The following is a 24,232-nucleotide window of genomic DNA, read 5'->3' as shown; positions in this document are numbered from 1 at the left end:
CCAGACAACTGGCCCAGGGAACCAAAGAACACTGAGGTCTCCAGTCACACGGGCCTGGTTTGAATCTCAGTCCCCGACTTCTAACAGAGAAAGGGTTATTTAATCACTCTGCCTCCATTTCCTCATTTTAAAATACGGATAATAAAAACCCTACTTCATGGTGCTGTGTGGTAGGAAATGATACCATGCATGGAGAGTCCATCCTCATAGAGCACACAACATGCCAAGGCTCCAAACGCATTAGCTCTGTCACCGATGGATCATCCAATTTACCATTCTCTGCCAGAAACCAACTACCATCTCAACGATATGAACATGCACCTAGGCACATAAACACTCTGATTTCTGCCTTATAGGAACCCTGGTTAGTAGAATCAGCCACTCACTGTACTCTAGATGGGAAAAGTAATGACAGACATCTGAATATACCGCAGGGGTCTTGGGCAAAAGAATCTGAAACTGAGGTTGACTGGTCCCCAAGACAATTGTCAAGGGTCTCTGTAGGACATCTGCTGGTTCTGTTCATTCCACAGAGGACACAACTAGAAAGTTCTACGACCCAGTACAACTGTTGCTCTGTGGCTTCTAGGTAGGGGTAGGGAGGAGAAGGCAGAATGAGAGCATCAGGATTTCCTCCCACCAGACCAGGACACCCAATCAAAACTACAGGGCTCTTCCATGGAAACATAAAAACATACTCCAGCTCCCAGCTTAAAAGGTCAGCCCATGTATATAAGGTTGGAAATCCAAGGAAACCACTTCAAGGTCATTATGAGTTTTCAGTGGTTTCAACAAAAGATCACTGTAATCAGAGACCAAAATGAATTAAATAATCATGATGTAAAAGAAGCTCTTTGAAAACTTTTAACTAAAAGCACTAATTGAGAAGAACGAAATAATTTACAGAAGTGATTCTGATAAGCTGAATCCATAATACAGCATTTTGTCCCTCTGCCTCCCATTCAAACATGCTTTTATGGCCAGATAGGTTTCTATGTATAGTGACTGTATCCGCCCTTCACCAACATGGAGAGAATGAAAAAAAACTGCCCCATTCCTTATTCCTGAAAAACGGTTAGTAATTAAGTAGGGGAGAACACTGATATACCAAGAGAGAAGGGAAAACGCCACTGCAAAAGTCCATGGTTTCCACACACAACCTCCTCCTCCAATTCCAACGCAGGTGAACATCACGTAGAAATCTGCAGAATTTTTTAAATCAATTTTGTTCCTTTTGTCATCCAGGGTTATTTATTCCAAAAATATATCAGTGTTGATACTCAAGAAATAAATCATCCCCAAGCTTTGATATGAACCCTAAGCAGAAAATATTCTGGAGAGTAATTCTTCAAGCTGCGTTCAATCTGTTTAAGTGGGAGGAAGGGTTTTCCTGGGTAACTAAATAATTAGCTTTCAATGCCCAGTTCTTTACAACAAATACTTTGCAAGACGCCTGTCCTCTTGAAAAGGATTTTTTTCTTTTAAAAAGGCCACCCTCTCTAACGGGGGGACTGAGAAACCATTCTTCCCGGAGGACACTCATTTCGGACTACCAGGCTGAGGCTTTGTGAGAGCGCCGCCCCTCCGCACCCCCGCCCCTCCTCCCACAGTGACTGCTCCTCGGAGGTTCCCAAGGCCACCTGCCTCTCAGAAGAAAAAGGGGATACTCCGCGCGCTATCGCAGTGCGCAGTCGGCGTCCCCTGCGGTGCCCCCGAAGGGGGGGGGAGGTGTCCCCGGGAAGCGTGCTTTGTCGCAGGGTCGCACGGCCGCCTACAGAGGCCCCAGAGGCCTGAAAGAGATTTTGTCCCGGGCGTTACTCAGGGATCTCCTCAGAAGGACCTGAGTCCCACGGGACTCGGGTTCTTTCTATACCCAGCTGCGTGCCCGCGTCGGAGCCCCACCCCGCCCACCCAGCCAAGGTAACGGCGCGGCGCCGGGGACCTTCTCTGTCCAGCCTCTGGTCGGCGCGGCACCTGCTCGGCCGCCCCCGCCCCCGGCTCTGACTGTTCTTCCCGCCCGCCCGGGAGGGTCCCGCGCCAGCCGGCGGGTACCCGGGACCCCTCAGCCTAACGGGGTGGGGTTCCACTTTGGGGATGTTTGTCCCCCGGGGCCGCGCCCAGCCCAGCTAGCCCACGGCGCCGGATCCCCGATCGCAGCGCCGCAGGGGCTACGTCCCGGGGTCCCGGCCACCCTGCAGGGCTGTACCTTGTGCGGCGCCCGCAGAAGTCTGTGGACCCCGGCCAGCTGAGTGCCGAGCGCGAGGTCCTCGCGGAATGTGAACAGCGGCGGCCGGCTGGGCTCCGGGAAGTTGGTGCTGTTGAAAGGGTCCGTGTCGTCCAAGAACTGCACCCGGCAAGCCAGCGTGGCCATGATGCATCCCTACCGCGGGAGGGGCGCGGGCCCCGGGGTTAGCGGGGCCGCGGACCGGGACGTCCGGGCCGCTGAGCGAAGGGGAGGCCGCAACCGCTGCGCGCCGGCTCGCGGGCTCGCAGGCTCCTGCGCGCCCGGCTGCAGCCGGGGCTCCGGCCGCGGGGGGCGGGGCAGGGGCGGGGCTGCCTCCTTCCCCTCCACCTCCGGCTCCTCCCCTCCTCGGTGTCCCCAGCAGTCGGCTGAGCTGCCGACCTAGGGGACCGTCTGAGAAAGAGAAAGGGAGAACGGCTTGCGCGGCATCCGCAGCCCTGCGCCAAAGGCCGGCGGCGGGGCGGGGATGCTGGGTGGGCAGACTCGTCTGCACGTGCCCCCCGGGGGCCCGGGATTCGCAGGCCGAGCTGCACCCTTCGGAGCCCGAGGGACCCGGTGGAGTGACGGGGAGACTGGCCGCCCTCCGGCTTCTTCCCCACCTGGAGAGAGAGGGCTTAATCCTTTCCAGAAGGCTGCAGCGACTCGGGTCCTGCTGCCTGGATTCGGAATACCTCCGCTGGGCACCGGGAGGCGAGAAAACCGACCCCTGTCAGCAAGAAGGGTGGTGGCAGCTACCAGGAACCCAGGCTAGGGCTACGGGGAGGTTTCCCTTGGGGAGAAGAAAGCGGGGAGCAGAGCCGGGGATCCAGGCTGCTCTTCTTGAGGCATAAGCCTCGGGAGTGCCGGGGAGAGACGTGGGGGCTGCGAGGCTCCGCTCCAGGACCAGCGTCTGGCCTGGTTCCGGGGACACCAGGCGGGTGCTGATGAAACCTCATAACCACCGCCTCTCTTCCCAGTTAGGTCTCCCAAACTCCTAACTGGACCTTGTGGGGCCCCGGGAGAGGAGCGATTCCGGGGCGGTCTCGGAATTGCTATGGGGCGGTGGAAAGTCAGGGATCCCTTGTAACCCAGGGACGTGCAGGGAGGTTTGCAGCCTGACGGCCTCTGCCAGGCCGGCGCAGCAAACTCCGCGCTGCCTCCCAGCGCTGTCCTCGCTGCTCACGGGCGACCCCCTTCGTTTACGAAGAGAAGTCCCGGGTTCTCCCTATTGCCGGTGCTACACGGATACAGATCTCACTGATAAGACCCAATCTCTCTAATACCGACTCTTTACAGGGCAGCTTCAAAAGCCTGTCTCTCTTTCCTCTGGTTTCAAGGGAGAAGAAACACTCATATTTAACAGCCTCCCCGGCGTCTTTAAACTTTCTTCGTGGTCTTTTTCCGTGTCACATGCACATTTATGCCTGGTTTTATTTATTTATTTTTTTTAGAGACAGAGTCTCATTTTGTCCCTTCGGTAGAGTGCCGTGGTGTCACAGCTCACAGCAACCTCCAGCTCTTGGGCTTAGGCGATTCTGTTGCCTCAGCCTCCCAGTAGCTGGAACCACGGGCATCCGCCACAACGCGCAGCTATTTTTTATTGCGGTTTGGCCGGGGCCGGGTTTGAATCCATCACCCTTGGTATATGGGGCCGGCGCCCTACTCACTGAGCCACAGGTGCCGACCCTATGCCTGGTTCTAAAATAAAAATAATAACATAACTCCATGACACTTCTGCGCATTCCAGCAGAACTCCTTACTTTGCTACCTAACTCCTTGAGTGAGTCCTGGAGAATACTAAACCCACAGATTCTACTCTTTGAGGGCTCCTACTTTCATGTCTACCTCTCTCCTTGCTGAGAGAGCCCTCCAGTCCCGACCACCCCACTTCTTCATCTCTGACCCAGCTTGGCTCCCAGTTCATTACCTCAGGGGCCTCCTTACCACACCCCTTCCCCCGTCCACCTGTGCTTTGGGCACCTGACTTGCTCCTGCCCCATCTGCCACGTGCAAGCTGCTCGTGGGGCCACTGAATGGCTCATTTCTACCTCAAAGCCCCTAGCACTGCTCAGTGTGGCCTCTTACTCCCCTCATGTTGCTGCAAACTTCTGCCACTTTCTTCCACCCATGGATTATGAAGAAAATAATTTCTGCAGCTTGAACTGAAAGAAGCCCATCTAGCATGAACTTTAGTTGCCCTTCCTCTTTATCTTTCATCTCTATCTTCCATCTCCTCTCCATCCTCCATCTCAGGAAATGATCAAAGCGCTGTTTCTCCTCCTGTTCAAAGCTCTATCTCCACCTGCCCCTTGTGTCCCCCTTCCCACCTGCTCTGGACCAGGCTCTGTCGCTGAGCCAGCCCTTCTTTCCTCCCTAAGCTCCTCACCCTGAGAATCAGGGCCAGCTTCAGGTAAAAACTTGTGCAGGGCCCTGCACTTAAAGGACCCCAAACTTGTCTAATGCTCTGTTGCTGTCTTGAAATTCCTAAAAAAAAAATTTAACAAGAGACCCTGCAACTTCTTTTCCTTTCTTTCTTTTTTTTTTTTTACAAACAGGGTCTCACTCTTTTGTTCAGAATGGAGTGCCATGGCATGACCACAGCTCAGTGCAACCTCTAACAGTTGGGCTCAGTGATTCTCCTGCCTCAGCGTCCCAGGTAACTGAGATTACAAGCCAATTTTTTAGTTGTTGTTGTTTTTTCTTTTTTTTTCTTTTTTAAGACAGGATCTCACTATGTTGCCCAAACTGGTCTCAAACTCCTGGCCTCAAGTGCTGCTCATGCCTTTACCTCCCAAACTGCAGGGATTACAAGTGTGAGCCACCACACCTGGCCAGGCCCACATTCTCATTGTGCACTGGGCTTCACAAGTTTCGTAGCCAATCCTGATGAGAACAAATTTTTATGCATTTTCCATCTTTAAGTCTACATTTTTTTAGAGATGCGGTCTTACTATATTGTCCAGGCTGGACTGAATCCTGGACCTAAGTGATCCTCCCATCTCAGCCTCCTAAATGTCTGGGAGTATTTCTTTAGCTACATCTTTATGAAGCCCTCCTTCATCACTTCCTAAGCAACTTCTGAAAGAGACAGCCATATTGACTTTTCAGCATTCTCAGCACCTCTACCTTGCATGGCATCTGGAGGACAAGCCCTCCCTATCACTCTAAAATCATCCAGTGCTAGTCTATTTTCCTTAAATAAGAGACATCTCGGTCCTGCTACCCATTTTCTTGACAGCATCTGTCACCCTGGATCCCTCCTTTCTCAGATTCCCTTCCCCACATCTCAATAGCTTTTACCCATTCTGAGTTTCTGGGTCCTCCTCCACTTTCTTTAACAGCTCCTTCTCAAGTCTTTCTGGGCTCTGGACTCCTTGTGGTCCACTTAACTTTCCCCTTGGATTTCCCTGGCTGCAATACTGGACCTGTACACATATAGCATCCAACTCCATATTCACTGACGAGTGTGCTCACCTTGATTCTAGGCCCTGTTTTTCACTGAGCAACTCAGCCCCACTCTGGTTACACACCACGCTCAATTACACCCTCAACCCCACCTGGTTACTGATCCAGAACCTCCTCTGCAAGGTTGAGAACCACTAGGCTGCTTTATCTGCCTGTCTGCTGATTCGATGCTCTCCAAGGCACTGGAGCACAGGGCATCACAGCTGTAGTTACTGTTAATTTCTTCTCTGTTCTCACACTAAAGGGAAAGCTCCTCTTGGTCAAGGATCATGTTGTATTCACTCTACGCCTAGCACAGAGAAGACACACAATAAACTCCTGATGAAGAGTGGACATCAAAGTCATCTTTGACTCCTCCATTTTACAGTTGTTCACTATGACTTATTGCTGAAACAGCCTCTAAAGTACTTCTCAACTCTTTCCTCCCCCCTTCCCTTTCTATGCTAGTCTTCTAACAAGTCTCTCTTCTCCAGGCTTACATCCTACATTTAGTCTTCCTCTGGCTTCTCCAGAGCCAGTGATTATTCTAATATATGGATTTCATGTGTCACATTGTTACCAGCCACTATTAACCAGAACCGCCATTTCATACAAATCACCACTAATCAAGGCCCTAACAAAGCCAGATAAACCTACATGCCAACATCTAAATATTATTTATTCACTTCCAAGACCTACTATCATAAATAAACCAAAAAACTAAACTCCATAGTATCAGTGAAAAACCCAAGACACTCTATACACCCAGTAAAATATTGACTAACTATAAATTTAATCTAAATAAAAATATTTTAAAAATATAACCACTTTTGGGCAGCGCCTGTGGCTCAGTGAGTAGGGCACTAGCCCCATATACCAAAGGTGGTGGATTCAAACCCAGCCCCCGCCAAACTGCAACAAAAAATAGCTGGGTGTTGTGGCGGGTGCCTGTGGTCCCAGCTACTGGGAGGCTGAGGCAAGAGAATCGCCTAAGCCCAAGAGCTGGAGGTTGCTGTGAGCTGTGACGCCATAGCACTCTACCAAAAGCAACAAAGTGAAACTCTACCTCAAAAAAAAAAAAATATATATATATACAACCACTTTAAAAGTTAAAAAATTATATGACTTTATAACCTATAAAAATCTATTTAATATATACTAAAATAGTAACATTACTAATATTTACTTTTACTATAAAAATAAAAAGTAACCAAAAAAAAAAAAAGGGCAGCGCCTGTGGCTCAGCGGGTAGGGCGCCAGCCCCACATGCCGAGGGTGGTGGGTTCAAACCCGGCCCCGGCCAAACTGCAACAACAACAAAAAAAAAAAATAGCCGGGTGTTGTGGCTATTATAATCCCAGCTACTTGGGAGGCTGAGGCAAGAGAATTGCCTAAGCCTAGGAGTTGGAGGTTGCTGTGAGCTGTGTGATGCCACGGCACTCTACCAAGGGCGATAAAGTGAGACTCTGTCTCTACAAAAAATAAAAATAAAAAAAAAAAAAAAAAACAATAAGACAGGCCGGGCATGGTGGCTCGTGCCTGTAGTCCTAGCACTCTGGAAGACCAAGGCAGGTTCATTACTTGAACTCATGAGTTCAAGACCACCCTGAGCAAAATTGAGTCCTCCATCTCTATTAAAAATAGAAAAACTGAGGCAATAGGATCTCTTGAGCCTGAGTTGGGGTTGCTGTGAGCCATGACACCATAGCACTCTACTCAGGGCAACAGCTTGAGACTCTGTCTCAAAAAAAAAAAAAAAAAAAAAAAAAACAACCAAGAAGACAAAACAATTCTTTAACAAAATATCCCTACTGCTCTCCAAAATTACTAACTTTTCTGTAAATAAAAATAAAACTGTTACTCTCTCATCTGCTTCTCTATTGATTAAATTAAGCAATAGACAGACAGCCTCCTAGCCTCCTTACTCAGCAACCATGGAGGGCCCATTGGCTGGGCAACGTAGTAAGTACAGACTTGCCTAGAGCCCTGCCAATGGGCCTAGACAGATGAGATCAACACTTGCCTCTCTGTCACTCCCTGCAGCACTGCCAGAATACTTTTTTTCCAGGAAGACTAATGTGATACCCTCCTACTCTCACCATTACCTCACATTTAAGAAAAAAGATTCTTTTCTTTTCTTTTTTTTGAGACAGAGTCTCACATTATCACCCTGGGTAGAGTGTCATGGCATCATAGCTCACAGCAACCTCCAACTCTTGGGCTCAAGTGATTCTCTTGCCTCAGCCTCCCAAGTAGCTGGGACTACAGGCACCCACCACAATGCCTGGCTATTTTTTTGTTGCAGTTGTTATTGTTGTTTAGCTGGCCTGGCTGGGTTCAAACCCACCACCCTCGGTGTATGTGACTGACACCATAACCACTGTGCTATGGGCACTGAGTCCTTTTCAAAGATGGGGACTTTACATATTTTGTATTAACCTGATGGAGCTGAAACATGTTCTTCTTAGTGAAGTATCACAAGAATGGGAAAAACAAGTATCCAATGTACTCAGTACCAATACAAAGCCAGTAGACAATCTAATAAGCACCCACACAAGATAAAAACTCAATTCAATTCAAGTTGAGGGGAGGGGAAAGGAGGGGACAAAGAGGGGGACAGATGTGCTCCCACTTAATGGGCACAATGTAGTAGTGTATGGCACACCTTTTGGACACAAAGTGTGTCAGGACACAACTACAGTAGGTACTCCACCTAGCAAATGCAAACATGGTAGCCTAATTGTACCCTCACATTAATATGAAATTGAAAAAAGAAAAATTAATAAAAAGATCCTTTTTACTTTTATTCAGATGCACACAAAAGTCCCCATCTAGTTATGTATAGAAATTAAAGTCCCCATCTAATTGCATACAGAAGTTAATGTCCTCACCTAATTGTGCATAAAAATTAAAACCCCCTCTATTTGTGCACAGAAATTCAAGTGCCCATCTAGTTGACTAGATGTATTTTCTGTAAAACCCAACCTTAAAGGCTCGGTTATCAGTTCCAAAGAATAGCCCTTTAGGTCATAAACCTTCTAATTAATCATCTTATAGATACCCACCTATACCTAAAAAGAAAAAAAAAAAAGAAGAAGAAGAAATTTTATTTTAACACAGCCTGGTCAGTATACAATCTTAAAAATGAAAAGAAATGGCCATTAAATAAACCTTAATTTACTATACTATTTAAAAACTAATACTCTTTTGTCAAAGATCAAAAAAATAGGCCCGGTGTAATGGCTCACACCTATAATCCTAGCATTATGAGAGGCCGAAGTGGATGGATCACCTGAGATCAGGAGTTGAAGACCAACCTGATGAAAAAAAAAGGGAAGCACCATCTCTACTAGTTAAGGCATTGTGAGGGATGCCAATGGTTTTAACTACTCAGGAGGCTGAGGCAAGGGGATCGCTTGAGCCTAAGAGTTTGAAGTTGCTATGAGCTCTGGGTACAGAGTAAGACTCCATCTCAAAAATAATAATAATAAAGATTTTTTTAAAAAGCCAACATCCCCTGTATTCAACCTTTTATTCCTGTTTCTATACACATATAATGTTTATTTCTTATATATGATATACATCTTCATTTACATATATATACATAAAACCCATTAAAAAGCTTTTCTAATTAGATCACTTATAAATATTACTCTCTGACTAAAAGAAAATTAAGATTTTATTGTAACACTGGTTAGCCTACATATATTTTAAACCCTGAAAAAAAAAACCTTTAAACAGTATACTATTTTACAATTTGAACTGTTTTGTCAACCATCAAAAAATAAAATTCCACATATGCAACTTTTCATAACTTTACAGGATACAAATACGAAAAGATTTCTAATTCTAAAACAATAATTCAGTGATCAAGGAATATAGCAGCATCTCAGGTTACAAAATCAACATTCATAAATTGGAAGCCTTTATACATACCAACAATACTCAAGCTGAAAAAACAGTTAAGGACTCTATTCTGTTCACAGTAGTGCCAAAGAAGATGAAATATTTGGGAGTTTCTCTAACAAAGGACATGAAAGATCTTTATAAAGAGAACTATGAGAGGGTGGAGCAAGATGGCGGCGAGTAACAGCTTCCCTACAACTGGGCACAGTGAGCCTGGGGAAATAAGACTCCAGGCATCTCTGGCTTGTGGGATCTGCCTATAATCATCCCTTTGAGGATACAGGGAGCCAGCAAGGGACTTTTGGACCCCAAGAGGAGGACAAAAACAGTGGAAAACTGGCAAGTGGTTGTGTGCGTTCGATCAACCTAATCCTGCCCATAACCATAAGTACAAGCAGCAGTGAGACTGCAAACTGGAAAGGCCTTACCTTTGAACTATTTTGATGTTTTTGGACTTGGCACTCAGTTGAAGAGCCTTAGGGAGAGCTTGAGCAGGAGTGCAGAGAACTTTGGGCACTGTCTACAGCCTCAGACTGAGCCGCTGAAATGGTCGGAGCTAATAGTATTCGGCTGTGGGCCGCAGAAAGCCATTGTGACAGAACTGCCCCCGCAAGCTCCGCCCTCAGGGTCGCAGAGCAAGGATAGGGCTGGAGCTAGTTACCTAGTGACTGAGCAGCTACAGGCGGGACTGAGCTGCCTTACAGCCTTAACCCTTAGGGGCAGAGTGAGACCGGTTTTGGCACACTGGAGCCTCGGGCTATTGCCCTGGGTGGAGTGCCGTGGCATCACAGCTCATAGCAACCTCAAACTCCTGGACGTGGCGCCACCCGGACCTCCATAAGAGCTGTGCCGTGATCCCCGACCCTTGACCCATGCCCACCGGGCCACCACATGCCCTGACCAGGAACTGTGGGAGCCGCACAACCCTGTGTCCTCTCTCCTGTACCCTCCCTGCCTCCACACCGGCCCGCTCATCTGGCCAGGGACACTGGTAGCCACGTGTCCCCTGGAGCCCTCCCTGCCTCTGCGAAGAGCCCTTCTCCTGGCCAGAGACTGCTGGAGCTTGGGCTCCCTGTGTCAAAGTCACTGGGCACCAGGCACTTCCAGAACAGTACACACCACCTCCTGCCCTGTTGCTGGATCCGGGTATGTCACACGCCAGAACTGCTTCCACAGAAATCCTTAGCTGGGGCAGCCTCAGAGGAACTACACAGGGTCACTCCCTACAAAGATCCAGCAACAATAGAGTGATCATGCTGGGGTCTCTTCTTGGAGAGACACCTCCCCAACTCTGAGGATGGCCAGACGCAATGGTGAAAAACAATCATGAGGTAAAATCAACAGAAAAACTCTGCCAATATGAATAATCAGAGTAGATCAACTCCCCCAAGGATCAATGGGGCAGACACAGCACACAATCCCATGCACAAATAGCTGAGGTGTCAGAAATAAAATTCAGAATCTGGATAGCAAATAAGATTGAATTAGAATTCCAAGCAGTAACCCAAAAGATATATCAAGAATTCAATGAATTCAAAGACCAAATGACCAAAGATTTTCACACATTGAGACAAGAAGTTGCAGCCCTCAAAGATCTGAGAAACACAGTAGAATCCCTCGGTAACAGAATGGAGCAAGCAGAAGAAAGGATTTCTGACATTGAAGACAAAGCTTTCGAATGCTCCCAACTCTCAAAGAGGAAGAGAAATGGAGGGAAAAAACAGATCACTCTCTCAGAGAGCTCTGGGATAATTTGAAGAAAACTAATATTCATCTTATAGGGATCCCCAAAAGCGACAAAGTGGCTTCACAAGGCACAGAGTCTCTTCTCCATGAGATTATGAAGAAGAACTTTCCAGACATGCCAAGAGATTCTGAAAATCAGATATCAGACAGTTTCAGAACTCCAGCATGACTCAACCCGACTAAGACATCTCTCAGACACATCATAATCAATTTCACTAAAGTTAATACGAAGGAGAAAATTCCAAAAGCAGCCAGATGAAAGAAAACCATCACCTACAAGGGGAAGAATATTAGAATAACTGCAGATCTCTCTGCTGAAACGTTTCAAGCTAGAAGAGGATGGTCATTGACTTTTAATCTCCTAAAACAAAATAACTTTCAACCCAGGATCTTGTACCCAGCTAAACTGAGTTTCAATTATGATGGAGAAATTAAGTACTTCAATGACATTCACATGTTGAAGAAATTTGCCATAACTAAACCAGCTCTCCAGGACATTCTTAGACCTATCCTCCATAAAGACCAACATAATCCTCCACCAAAAAAGTAAACCCACCCAGAAAATTTTAATCAAATTTCAACTTCCACAGTCGCAAATGGATTAAAAATGTCCACCAGAGTCTCGAAAGGCTTATTAATATTTTCAATTAATGTGAATGGTTTAAACCATCCTCTAAAGAGGCACAGGTTGGCTGACTGGATACAAAAACTCAAGCCAGATATCTTCTGCATACAAGAATCGCATCTTCATTAAAAGACAAATATAGACTTAAGGTGAAGGGATGGTCATCTATATTCCAGGCAAATGGAAAGTAGAAAAAAGCAGGTGTTGCAATCCTATTTGCAGACACAATAGGCTTTAAACCAACCAAATTACGGAAGGATAAGGATGGACACTTCATATTTGTTAAAGGTAATACCCAATATGATGAGATCTCAATTATTAATATTTATGCACCCGACCAGAAAGCACCTCAATTTATAAGAGAAACTCTAACAGACATGAGCAACTTGATTTCCTCCAGTTCCATAGTAGTTGGAGATTTTAACACCTCTTTAGCAGTGCTGGATAGATCCTCCAAAAAGAAGCTAAGCAAAGAAATTTTAGATTTAAACTCAACCATTCAACATCTGGACTTAACAGACATCTACAGAACATTTCATCCCAAAAAAACTGAATACACATTGTTCTCATCAGCCCACAGAACATACTCCAAAATCGACCACATCCTAGGCCATAAATATAACCTCAGCAAATTTAAACAAATAGAAATTATTCCTTGCATCCTCTCAGACCATCATGGAATAAAAGTTGAACTCAATAACAACAGAAACCTGCATACCCATACAAAAACATGGAAGCTAAACAACCTTATGCTGAAGGATAGGTGGGTTATAGATGATATTAAGAAGGAAATACCAAATTTTTGGAACAAAACAACAATGAAGACACAAATTATCAGAACCTCTGGGATACTTCAAAGGCAGTCCTAAGAGGGAAATTTATAGCACTGAAAGCCTTCCTCAAGAAAACGGAAAGAGAAGAAGTTAATAACTTAATGGGACATCTCAAGCAACTGGAGAAGCAACCCCAAACCCAGCAGAAGAAAAGAAATAACCAAAATCAGAGCAGAGCTAAATGAAATTGAAAACAAAAGAATTATACAACAGATCAATAAGTCCAAACGTTGGTTTTCTGAAAAGATCAATAAAATAGATAAACCTTTGGCCAACCTTACCAGGAAAAAGACAGTAAAAGTTCTAATTTCATCAATCAGAAATGGTAACGATGAAATAACAACAGACCCCTCAGAAATTCAAAAAATCCTTAACAAATACTACAAGAAACTCTACTCTCACAAATATGAAAATCTGAAAGAAATCGACCAATACCTGGAAGCACGCCTCCTACCAAGACTTAGCCAGAATGAAGTGGAAATGTTGACATGCTATATCAAGTTCTGAAATAGCATCAATTATACAAAATCTCCCTAAAAAGAAAACCTCAGGACTAGATGGCTTTACATCAGAATTCTACCAAACCTTTAAAGAAGAACTAGTACCTATACTACTAAACCTCTTCCAAAATATAGAAAAAGAAGGAATATTATGCAGCACATTCTACGAAGCAAACAGCACCTTGATGCCCAAACCAGGGAAAGACCCAACAAGAAAAGAAAATTATAGACCAACATCACTAATGAATATTGATGCTAAAATACTCAATAAGATTCTTAACAAACAGAATCCAACAACACATCAAAAAAAAATTATACACCATGACCAAGTCGGATTTATCCCAGGCTCTCAAGGCTGGTTCAATATACGTAAAACTATAAATGTAATTCAGCACGTAAACAAACTCAAAAATAAGGACCATGTGATTATTTCAACTATAGCCTTTATGTATACCAACAATAACCAAGCCGAAAAAACAGTCAAGGACTCTATTCCTTTCACAGTAGTGCCAAAGAAGATGAAATATTTGGGAGTAAACCTAACAAAGGATGGGAAAGATCTCTACAAAGAGAACTATGAAACTCTAAGAAAAGAAATAGCTGAAAATGTTAACAAATGGAAAAACATACCATGCTCATGGCTGGGAAGAATCAACATAGTTAAAATGTCTATACCACCCAAACAATATATAATTTTAATGCAATTCCTATTAAAGCTCCATTGTCATATTTTAAAGATCTTGAAAAAATAATACTTTGTTTTATATGAAATCAGAAAAAACCTTGAATAGCCAAAACATTACTCAGCAATAAAAACAAAGCAGGAGGAATCACGCTACCAGACCTGAGACTATACTACAAATCGATAGTGATCAAAACAGCATGGTACTGGCACAAAAACAGAGAAGTAGATGTCTGGAACAGAATAGAGAACCAAGAGATGAATCCAGCTACTTACCATTTTTGATCTTTGACAAGCCAATTAAAAATATTCAGTGGGAAAATGATTCCCTATTTAATGAATGGTGCTGGGTAAACTGGCTGGCAACCTGTAGAAGATTGAAACTAGACCCACTCCTTTCACTATCAATTAAGATAGACTCTCACTAGATAAAAGATTTAAACTTAAGACATGAAACTATAAAAATACTTGAAGAAAGTGCAGGGAAAACTCTTGAAGGAATCGGCCTGGGTGAATATTCTATGAGGAGGACTCCCCAGGCAATTGAAGCAGTATCAATAATACACTACTGGGTCCTGATCAAACTAAAAAGCTTCTGCACAGCCAAGAACATAGTAAGTAAAGCAAGCAGACAGCCCTCAGAATGGGAGAAAATATTTGCAGGTTATACCTCTGATAAACGTCTAATAACCAGAATCCACAGAGAACTCAAAGATATTATCAAGAAAAGAACACGTGACCCCATCTCGGGGTGGACAAGGGACTTGAAGAGAAACTTCTCTAAAGAAGACAGACACACGATCTACAAACACATGCAAAAAAGCTCATCCTTAATCATCAGAGAAATGCAAATCAAAACTACTTTGAGATATCACCTAACCCCAGTAAGAGTAGCCCACATAACAAAATCCCAAAACCAGAGACGTTGGCGTGGATGTGGAGAAAAGGGCGCACTTCTACACTGCTGGTGGGAACGCAGACTAATACGTTCCTTCTGGAAGGATGTTTCGAGAATACTTAGAGACCTAAAAATAGACCTGGCATTCGATCCTATAATTCCTTTACTAGGTTTATACCCAGAAGACCAAAAATCACAATATAACAAAGACATCTGTACCAGAATGTTTATTGCAACCCAATTCATAATTGCTGAGTCATGGAAGAAGCCCATCGACCCACGAATGGGCTAGCAAATTGTGGTACATGTATACCATGGAATATTATGCACCCTTAAAGAAAGATGGAGATTTTACCTCTTTCACATTTACATCGATGGAACTGGAACATATTCTTCTTAGCAAAATATCTCAGGAATGGAAGAAAAAGTATCCAATGTACTCAGCTCTACTATGAAGCTAAATTATAGCTTTCACATGAAGGCTATAACCCAACTATATCACAAGACTATGGGGAAAGGGCCACGGAAAGGCAACGGGGGAGGGAGGGTTTAGGGTGGAGGAAGGGTAATGGGTGGGGTCACACCTGTGATGCATCTTAGAATGGGTACAGGGGAAACTTACTAAAGGCAGAATACAAATGCCTACATACAATAACTAAGAAAATGCCATGAAGTCTATGTTGAACAGTTTGATGAGAATATTTCAGATTGTATATGAAACCAGCACATTGTACCCCTTGATTGCACTAATGTACACAGCTATGATTTAACAATAAAAATAATAATAATAATAATAAAAGAGAGAACTATGAAACTCTAAGAAGAGAAATAGCTGGAAATGTTAACAAATGGAAAAACATACCATGCTCATGGCTGGGAAGAATCAACATTGTTAAAACATCCATACTACCTAAAGTAATATACAATTTTAATGCAATCCCTATTAAAGCTCCACTGTCATACTTTAAAGATCTTGAAAAAATAATACTTCAAGTGGCGCCTGTGGCTCAGTGAGTAGGGCGCCGGCCCCATATGCCGAGGGTGGTGGGTTCAAACCCAGCCCCAGCCAAACTGCAACAAAAAAATAGCCGGGCGTTGTGGCGGGCACCTGTAGTCCCAGCTGCTCGGGAGGCTGAGGCAAGAGAATCGCATAAGTCCAAAAGTTGGAGGTTGCTGTGAGCTGTGTGAGGCCACGGCACTCTACCCGAGGGCGGTACAGTGAGACTCTGTCTCTACAAAAAAAAAGAAAGAAAAAATAATACTTCCTTTTATATGGAATCAGAAAAAACCTCGAATAGCCAAGACATTACTCAGAAATAAAAACAAATCAAGAGGAATCACGCTACCTGACCTCAGACTATACTATAAATCGATAGTGATCAAACAGCATGGTACTGGCACAAAAACAGAGAAGTAGATGTCTGGAACAGAATAGAGAACCAAGAGATAAGTCCAGCTACTTACCGTTATTTGATCTTTGACAAGCCAATTAAAAACATTCAGTGGGGAAAAGATTCCCTATTTAACAAATGGTGCTGGGTGAACTGGCTGGTGACCTGTAGAAGACTGAAACTGAACCCACACCTTTCACTATTAACTAAGCTAGACTCTCACTGGATAAAAGATTTAAACTTAATACACGAAACTATAAAAATACTAGAAGAGCGTGCAGGTAAAACCCTTGAAGAAATCGGTCTGGGCGAGTATTTTATGAGGAGGGCAACTGAAGCAGCTTCAAAAATACACTACTGGGACCTGATCAAACTAAAAAGCTTCTGCACAGCCAAGAACACAGTAAATAAAGCGAGCAGACAGCCCTCAGAATGGGAGAAGATATTTGCAGGTTATGTCTCTGACAAAGGTTTAATAACCAGAATCCACAGGGAACTCAAACATATAAGTAAGAAAAGAACAAGTGATCCCATCGCAGGCTGGGCAAGGGACTTGAAAAGAAACTTCTCTGAAGAAGACAGGCGCATGGCCTACAGACATATGAAAAAATGCTCATCATCTTTATCATCAGAGAAATGCAAATCAAAACTACCTTGAGATACCATCTAACTCCAGTAAGATTAGCCCAAATCATAAAATCCCAAGACCAGAGATGTTGGCGTGGATGTGGAGAAAAGGGAACACTTCTACACTGCTGGTGGGAATGCAAATTGATGCATTCCTTTTGGAAAGATGTATGGAGAACACTTGGAAAATAGATCTTCCATTCAATCCTATAATTCCTCTACTAGGTATATACCTAGAAGACCAAAAATCACATTATAACAAAGATATTTGTACCAGAATGTTTATTGCAGCCCAATTCATAATTGCTAAGTCATGGAAAAAGCCCAAGTGCCCTTCGATCCACGAATGGATTAATAAATTGTGGTATATGTACACCATGGAATATTATGCAGCCTTAAAGAAAGATGGAGACTTTACCTCTTTCATGTTTACATGGATGGAGCTGAACATATTCTTCTTAGTAAAGTATCTCAAGAATGGAAGAAAAAGTATTAAATGTACTCAGCCCTACTATGAAACTAATTTATGGCTTTCATATGAAAGCTATAACCCAGTTATAACCTAAGAATATGGGGAAAGGGGGAGAGGGAGGAGAGGGAGGGGGGAGGATGGGCAGAGGGAGAGTGATTGGTGGGATCACACCTGTGGTGCATCTTACAAGGGTACATCTACTTAGTAAATGTAGAATATAAATGTCTTAACGCAGTAACTAAGAAAATGCCAGGAAGGCTATGTTAACCAGTGTGATGAAAATGTGTCAAACTGTTTATAAAACCAGTGTATGGTGCCCCATAATCGCATTAATGTACACAAGTATGATTTAATAACAAAAAAGAACATTTAAAAAAACCCAAAAACAATAATTCAAAAAACAAAAGTCAACCACTCAAAAAAATTATAGTTCACAATAATCACTATAAACTAATAAACAAAATAAATAAAACTTATACAATGAATACTCCCATATTCCCATCAGCTCCAAAAAGAAGCTAAAAAAGCCAACCCTTTCTTATCCAAAGGAAGAGGACCTAAACATAATATCCCCATCTAAAAGTCATCAAAAAACTCAAAAGCCTTCCAAGAAAAAAAGGTTTCAGTAATTTATTTCCAATACTTTCTTTTCACTTTATGTCCCGCTAAAGTTTAAACTTTCTAAACTTTCTGATCTATATTCTGTCTACTCTCACCGTCTTTACTTTCCAGATAAAACATCTCTTTCAACTCCCTCCTTCCCAATTTAAATTCTAACATTAAAATAAAAACAATCTATCCTAATGGTACACTTCACCTCCTGACATATATTTATGTGTGTGTGTGTGTGTAGTCAGACACACACAGAGAGAGAGAATGGGAATCTGTATGACAAAGTAGACAATTCAAAACTGCACCCTTTAAAAAAGAAATCCTGGACAGGTGTGGTGGTTCACACCTGTAATCCCAGCACTCTGGGAGGCCGAGGTGGGTGGATTGCCTGAACTCAGAGCTTCAAGATCATCCTGAGCCAGAGTGAGCCAGACTGAAACCCTGTCTCTACAAAAAAAAAAAGCCGGGCATTATGGCGGGCACCTGTAGTCCCAGCTACTTGGGAAGCTAAGGGCAAGAGAATCTCTAAAGGAAGAAAAGAAAAAAGAAAAAAAACCTAAGAAGAAAAGGAGATCCAAAAATAATGATTGATAAAAGTAGGTTGAAAAATAATCTTATCAAGAAATAAATCAGAAACTAACATTTAAAGAACTCCAACATTAATAATGAAAATTTCCTGTAATCTGGTCCATTCAGGAAGTCAGGTAGAGAGTTAGACTTGCCATAATGTTTGCTGTAGGATTTGCTGACCAGTTTGAATCAGCCTCTTGAAGAAACTAAATCTGCACTTACTGACTGTAGCCACCAGGTGGTAGACTTGGCTTACTCAGGCAAAGGTATTTTGCCAGACTCTGCTGAACACAAAATGTGTCGTTTAATTTTCAAATTATTTTATGAAATAAGTACCCTGATTTTCCTCACTTTTCAGCTGAGAGTTAGAGATGTAAGATAGTTGGGCCACAAGAACTGCTGTCCTTGGGCAATTTGCTCAGAGCCAGTAGACTCAGGCTGCATGCGACCCAGTGAGACACCAGCTAAAAGCCCAACCTCTCCCCAACTACAGGCAGTGCTTCTCAGGGAGAGTCTTCTTCCACTGGAAAAAAGAAAAGAACCCAGAGGACTTGGTTTTGTAACTTGGGTACCAGCTCAGCCACAGTAAAATAAAGTCCCACGCAGACCCCTGAGGCCCTCAAGTCTAGGCCTTAGTTCCTGGATGGCATTCCTGGATCCACCCTGGGCAAGAAGAAAACGCACTGCTTTGAAGGGGAGGACCTGGTCCTGGCAGCACTCACCACCTGCTGACCAAAGAGCCCTTGTGCTTTAAATAAACATCACAGGTAGACAGGCAACAGTCATCACTGCTTTTGGCGAGATCCGGCTGGCATCATGTGTGATCTGATGCTGGTAGCCACAAGAGAGTGCCCATGTCACTCCTTCCCCAAATACAACAGCCCAGCAAAGAGAGTAAGGGGGAAAAAATGAGAAGTTTTGCCTGCTAATCTAGGAAATTCTCATATATCTTACCCGAGCTCACCAAGACAGTACCACCAGGAATACACAAGAGTGACATCATTCCTGGACTTTGGGCCAGCCTACACGGACCAAAGACTTAAACTATAACGCTCGATTCCATTTAAATATCTAGAAAACTTTCTCAAGAAGTATGGATTCAGGCTCTGCACCTGTAGCTCAGCAGTTAGGGTGCCAGGCACATACAACCAGGTTGGCTGGATTTGAATCCAGCCTGGGCCTGCAAAACAACAATGATAATTATAACCGGGCCTTGTGGCAGGCGCCTGTAGTCCTAGCTACTTGGGAGGCTGAGGCAAGAGAATTGCTTGAGCCCAAGAGTTGGAGGTTGCTGTGAGCTGTGACACCACGACACTCTACCCAGGGTGACATAGTGAGACTCTGTTGAAGAAGAAGGAGAAGAAGAAGAGATTCAAACAAGTCCACACTATGAAGATTAAAATAAATACCTAACTCTTCAACGTCCAGAACTTCCACAAGCATCGAGAACATCCAGAAAGACGTGACCTCACCAAATGATCTAAATAAGGTTAAGTACCAGGGTGATGAAGAAAGGTGAACTTTCGGACAAAAAAAATTCAACATAGCTGTCCTGAAGAAGCTCAATGAACTTCAAAACATCACAGAGAAGGAAATCAGAAGCCTATTAGAGAAATTTATCAAAAAGATTGAAATAATTTTAAAGGAACCAGTAATTCTAGACCTTAACAATTCAATTGACAAGCTGAGAAATGCATCAGAGTCCCTCAACAGCAGAATTGACCAAGCAGAAGAATTAGTGACCTTGAAGACAGGGTCAGGGCGGTGCCTGTGGCTCAGTGAGTAGGGCACTGGCCCCAGCCAAACTGCAACAAAAAAATAGCCGGGCATTGTGACGGGCGCTGTAGTCCCAGCTACTTGGGAGGCTGAGGCAAGAGAAATCGCCTAAGCCCAGGAATTGGAGGTTGCTGTGAGCTGTGTGACACCACGGCACTCTACCAAGGGTGATAAAATGAGACTCTGTCTCTACAAAAAAAAAAAAAGAAGAAGAAGAAGAAAGAAAATACAGAGTCAGAGGAGAAAAAGGAACAAGAATGAAGCATGCCAACAAGATCTAGAAAATAGCCTGAAAAGGGCAAGTCTAAGTGTTATTGGCCTTAAAGAGGAAGGAGAGAGATTGAGGTAGAATCCATGAACCCGGAATATCTTCCCATTTATCGTGTGTCCTCTTCAATTTCTTTCAACAATGTTTTATAGTCTTCATTGTAGCAATCTTTCACTGCTTTTTTTTTTTTTTTTTTTTGAGACAGAGTCTTACTTTATTGCCCCTGGTAGAGTGCCATCACATCATAGCTCACAGCAACCTCAAACTCCTAGGCTCAAGTGATCCTCTTGCCTCAGCCTCCCAAGCAGCTGGGACTACAGGCACCCACCACAATGCCCAGCTATTTTTAGAGATGGGGTCTCACTCTTGGTCAGGCTGGTCTCGAACTCCTGAGCTCAGGTGATTCACCTGTCTTGGCCTCCCAGAGTGCTAGGATTATAGGAGTGAGCCACCGTGCCTGGCAAGGCATCTTATTTTTATTTCTAGCTATCATACATTGAATTACTTTCTTGTTTCTTTTTCGTAGAAAAGTGCTACTGATTTTGTTTGTTGATTTTGCATCTTGTAACTTTCCAGAATTTGTTTATCAGTTTGAATAGTTTTTTGGTGGAGTCTTCATGCTTTTGTAGATATGAGATCATATCATCTTCAAACAAAGATAATTTTACTTCTTCCTTTCCAATTTGGATGCCCTTTATTTCTTTCTCTTATCTAATGGCTCTAGCTAGAAATTCCAGTCCTAGGTTGAGTAACAATGGTGAAAGGAGGCATCCTTATCTTGTTCCAGATCTTAGAGGAAAGGCTTTCAGTTTTTTCCTATTCAGTATGATGCTAGCTATGGGGCTGTCATATATAGCTTTTATTGTGTTAAGCTAAGTTCTTTCTATACACAGTTTTTTGAGAGGTTTTTTTTTTTTAATCATGAAGGGATGTTGAATTTTATGAAATGCTTTTTCAGTATCAATCGAAATAATCACATAGTATTTGTCCTTCACTCTAGTGATATAATGTGTCACACTGATTTATTTGCATATGTTCTCTGCATCCCTGGAATGAATCCCACTTGATCATAACGAACAATCTTTTTAATGTGTTGTTAAATTTGGTTGCTAGGATTCTGTTGAGGATTTTTGCGTCTGTGTTCATCAGAGATTATTGCTCTGTAGTTTTCTTTTTTTAATGTGTCTTCATCTGTCCTCTTCAGCTTCTCTTTCCCTGATATAATGTTAAAAACGAATGCCTAGTTTTTTTTTTTTTAATTTGGCCGGGGCTGGGTTTGAACCCGCCACCTCCGGCATATGGGACCGGCGCCCTACCCGCTGAGCCACAGGCGCCGCCCACGAATGCCTAGTTTTAACCTTAAATTGCTTACCTGATTTTTGCTTCTTCTGAAGGTCCTTTCTTGTGTGGATAGTTTCTGAATTAGGTGTTTGTGCAGAGGAATAACCACTGAGGTGGTTTCTATTCAGCTGTCTTGCTCTACCCCAACCCTGTAGAAATTCCTTACATATTGCAGATTGTAATGTTACAGAAGGAAGAGGGTCCAGCCACCTGTCATTGTCAGCCAATATGCAGAGACAGGGATAGGTCCTCTAAACTTTGTCAGAAGGCCAACAATTTTGGAGAACAGTGAGAGTAGCCTCTCCAAGACTGGTCTATTCTTCCCTTTCCCAAATCACAGTTTTATACATAAAAGTTCAAAGCAAAGACTACATTAACCCTTATTTTAAATAATAATCAGCATAACTCTATGACCTATTGCAACATTCCAGTTCTAAAGTTAATCTCTTAAGTCAATCCACCTAAGTTACTCATCTTCAGGGTGGGAGCTAAATTTACAAAACAGTAAAAATGGGAGACAGGAGGTAAAAATCACTTAGGACCTGAACCCACCAGACCAGCTGTGTCGTGTTGGCCCAAGTCTGACTGACGCCTACTTACTCTCCTTACACATATTTCAGTAATCTTTTGTTTTTTCTTTTTTCTTTTAATGCATTTAATATAGTCAAACTTATCAATCTTTCTTTTATGTCTTAAGAAATCTTTTTCCATCCTAAGGTCATAGGATATACTCCAATACTTTCTTCCAAACATTTAAAGTATTGTTTTCTATGTTTAGGTCTTTTAACCTGATCTCAACAAGGGTGGAACATATTTGTCAATTACACCTCCATAAAGCTGGAGGTGGGGAAGTGGGTGAAACAAAGATAGTCAATTTCTGTGTAGGACAAAGTGACAGGAATCTTGAATTCCTTTCTGGCAACCTTGGGGAAAGAGAGGTGAGGATTTAGGAATTTGAGAGAAATAGAATGGTAAAGGTTTAAGACAATTAAAAGTTAAGAGAGAACTATATTAGTTTCTTATTGCTCATGGAAGAAATTAATACAAACTAACAAACCTAGGGGCCTAGAACAGTACAAATATATTACAATTTCAGAAATCAGAAGTTCAAAACGGAGCTAAAATTAAGGAGTTGACAGAGCTGTGTTCCTGCTGGAGGCTCTCTGGGAGAATCTGTTCCTTCCTTACCTTTTCCAACTTCTGCTTTCCTTGGCTCAAGTAACCACATCACATCACTCAGACCTTTGCTTCTGTTGTCAAATCTCCTTCTCCAACTCTGACTCTGTCTCCCTCTTATGAGGACTGTGTGATCCTTAACATAATCACATCTGCAAAATACTTTTGCAATGTTACATAACATATTCACTCATTCTGGGAATTGAGATGTAGATAAATTTGGAGGGTCCTTATTCTGCCTACCACAAGGCCCAAAATAATGGCATCAACTGAGGCCTGAAGGGGACCCTGGGCAGCAGGACATTCTCTGTGCAGGGACTCTATGACCCTCAGGACAGATGTCCAATGTGTGCCACTCAGCCTCAGCCAGTACCCCAAACCTGCAGTAGAAGAAGACTATCTACAGTAGTTTTTTGTTAAGGATGTTTAATGTATATTAAGGGAAATTGAGCTCTTTTTTTAAATTAGGCAATATATCAATAGAATATAAAACAGGTGGTGCCTGTAGCTCAGTGGGTAGGGCACTGGCCACATACACTGAGGCTGGTGGGTTCAAACCCAGCCCAGGCCAGCTAAAATCAACAATGACAACTGCAACAACAACAAATAGCCAGGCGTTGTGGCAGGCACCTGTAGTCCCAGCTACTTGGGAGGCTGAGGCAAGAGAATTGTTTAAGGCCAAGAGTTTGAGGTTGCTGTGAGTTGTGAGGCCAGGGCACTCTACCAAGGGCAACATAGTGAGACTGTTTCAAAATAAATAAAAATAAACAAACAAATAAAATTAAAAAATAGAATAGAGAACAGAAAATGATCCAAGGAAGGCAAGGTGAGACAGAGTTGAGAGTTGGAAAAAGTGAATGTAGAGCACACAGGAAATCTCCTAGGGATGTGTAAGACCTTGAGAGGATGGCTGAGGGCACACTGCACTTCCCAAAATTTATGCCCAGATTACCTATAAAAGGAAGGGTGACACAAAGCAAAACAGGCATCCATGTTCTACCGTGTACTCCAGTAATTGTCATTATTATGTATTTCCAGGAACTAATCTGTTGGTACTCCTGGACAGTTCTTCTGTAACTTCAATTTCATATTAATCATATGTATATTTGTTTTTAAGAAATGAGTTTTGATCATTTAAATCTGC

General features: G+C 43.2%; 1 protein-coding gene across 9 annotated transcripts in view; it reads right to left on the bottom strand.

The window, feature by feature from the left end:
• Window positions 1–2,512, bottom strand: part of FHOD3 (formin homology 2 domain containing 3) — a 584,424-nt gene extending 581,912 nt beyond the window's left edge. For 8 of the 9 annotated variants that reach the window (XM_053571100.1, XM_053571102.1, XM_053571101.1 and 5 more), the window contains exon 1: window positions 2,207–2,506. In XM_053571100.1, coding sequence (XP_053427075.1) covers window positions 2,207–2,371 — 165 coding nt within the window. In that variant the 5' untranslated portion in view covers window positions 2,372–2,506. Of the gene's footprint in view, window positions 1–2,206 lie in introns of all 9 variants that reach the window. The other variant, XM_053571099.1, reaches the window with a different exon arrangement.
• Between the last annotated feature and the right edge of the window lie 21,720 nt (window positions 2,513–24,232).

Source organism: Nycticebus coucang, chromosome 19, assembly GCF_027406575.1.
Source record: "Nycticebus coucang isolate mNycCou1 chromosome 19, mNycCou1.pri, whole genome shotgun sequence".
Lineage (NCBI taxonomy): Eukaryota > Metazoa > Chordata > Mammalia > Primates > Lorisidae > Nycticebus > Nycticebus coucang.
This window is presented reverse-complemented; position numbering and strand designations above follow the sequence as displayed.